Genomic DNA, 1692 nt, shown 5'->3' with positions numbered 1-1692 from the left:
TGCTATGTAAGCTTTCCCTCACATACAGCAACTGAAACGTGATGGGGCACGACGATCACCTTCTTGTGGGGCTGCCGCAGCCGCTTGGTGGCTATTGGCCACGCGTCGGCGCTCGTGATGTAGAGGACGGTCCCGCTAGCAAAGCAAAATGAGGTAGGTTAGATTCATCACCACGGCTACGAAGAGAGAGCCGAAAAGAGTATGCATGCACAGCAACTCACCGTCCATAACGGACGTCGTACGCGGCGGCAGCGTCGCGGGGTCGACTGGTTCTGGAAGAGTTGTTGAGAAAACGCGAATGTTGAGCCAATAGGAACACAGCAATTAGGTCATGACCTGATTTTGATATTTGCCAGGTGACACGGGGTTAATGTGGTGATACAGTCAAACCTGTTTATATGATCCTCTCTATTTGAGCCATGCCGTTTATTTGATGCAGGCTTTGTCGCTACCAAATATTTCACTTAGTTTTTGTATGATCTCTGTTTATATGCATACAAGGTATATGAGTCACATTTTTGGGAACCAAATTAGGTCTCACCTGTTTATTTGATTCACACTGCTCACGGCCACACACTCTTCAAAGCACCACTGCTCAACACTCAACGCCTACCGCAAGCCTTCTTCGCTCGCCATGTCTCCTCGCACCTGTCTGACGCTAGAACAAAAGCTCCAAGTGCACCTAAAGCTCAAGCAGAATCCTGGCATGAACAACCCCATGCTCGCCGAGTGGATCTACGCAACTTTCAAGGCCCGGGTCAGCCGTGCCACACTCGCCCGACTGCGCAACCTGCCTTCTTCCTACTTCAGCCACGTCGACCTGAGTGCGACCAAGCGGCGCCGAGTGAAATTCCCTCAGTTCGAGCGGGAACTGAGGGAATTTTTCTTTCAGAACGAAGCTAAAACGGCGATGGCGGACGACGTGCTCCTGCTGAAGGCGCATGAGCTGGCGGAGCGCTTAGGAGGAAGAGGAACCCGCAGTTCAACCTGCCATTGCTCTGAGACACTGCATGGAGCTGGCTGCATTTCTGCTGCAATGCGGAGAGCAGACTGACAGAGAACGAAGAGCTTTACAGACCGTGGCCGCTTTGGTTCGAGAGACTACGGTGAAGGCAAAGCGGCAGCGAACTATGCACGATTTCTTTACGTGCACCACATAATTTTTTTAACTGAGTCCATTTTATATGAGTCATTGTAGTAGATGGTCACCAACAGGGCCTCATATAAACAGGTTTGACTGTACCTACGAATACCATGTGTCTAGGTCATGACCTAGTCGTGACTTGGCCTCTGATACTTATTTTTATCGGCGGGGCAGTGATAATATATATAGGTTGTGACATAATTTTTCGAGTTTAGCTAGAGCTCATTTCACCTTCAAGCATCTGCCGCGCGTGGTCTCCTCTTCGCCAACCAAGTATGAAGTCTAGGCGAACTGGAGGTGCAAAGGTTCCTCGGCGCAAACGTGATACTTAAGTATTGAAATCGTCGTGACCACAAAGCTGCTGCATTCGTTCGTTCTGTTAAGCGTCTTGGTGAAAATACGACCAAGCAGATTCAAGCTGACTGCTAGAAGCTAGCGCCTACTACAGCAGCAGCGGCGTCGGGCACGCAAAGTTGCGAACTCTGCAGCTCTGTGCAACTCGAGAGTCGATACTACAAGAGGTACATAGCATAGATACATACATGCAG

The 1692-nt window shown here is 49.9% G+C and overlaps 1 protein-coding gene across 1 annotated transcript; it reads left to right on the top strand.

Annotated features, from left to right (window-relative positions):
• Positions 1-634: 634 nt before the first annotated feature.
• Positions 635-1054, top strand: PHYSODRAFT_328582 (hypothetical protein; the record flags this gene model as incomplete). The annotated part of the gene is made up of 1 exon (XM_009524899.1): positions 635-1054. The coding sequence occupies one exon, from the start codon at positions 635-637 to the stop codon at positions 1052-1054; it is 420 nt and encodes a 139-aa protein (XP_009523194.1).
• Positions 1055-1692: the final 638 nt, after the last annotated feature.

The sequence above is a fragment of the Phytophthora sojae genome (assembly GCF_000149755.1).
Source record: "Phytophthora sojae unplaced genomic scaffold PHYSOscaffold_3, whole genome shotgun sequence".
NCBI lineage: Eukaryota > Oomycota > Peronosporomycetes > Peronosporales > Peronosporaceae > Phytophthora > Phytophthora sojae.
Note: the sequence above shows the minus strand (reverse complement) of the source record. Positions and strands in the feature narration are given on the sequence as shown.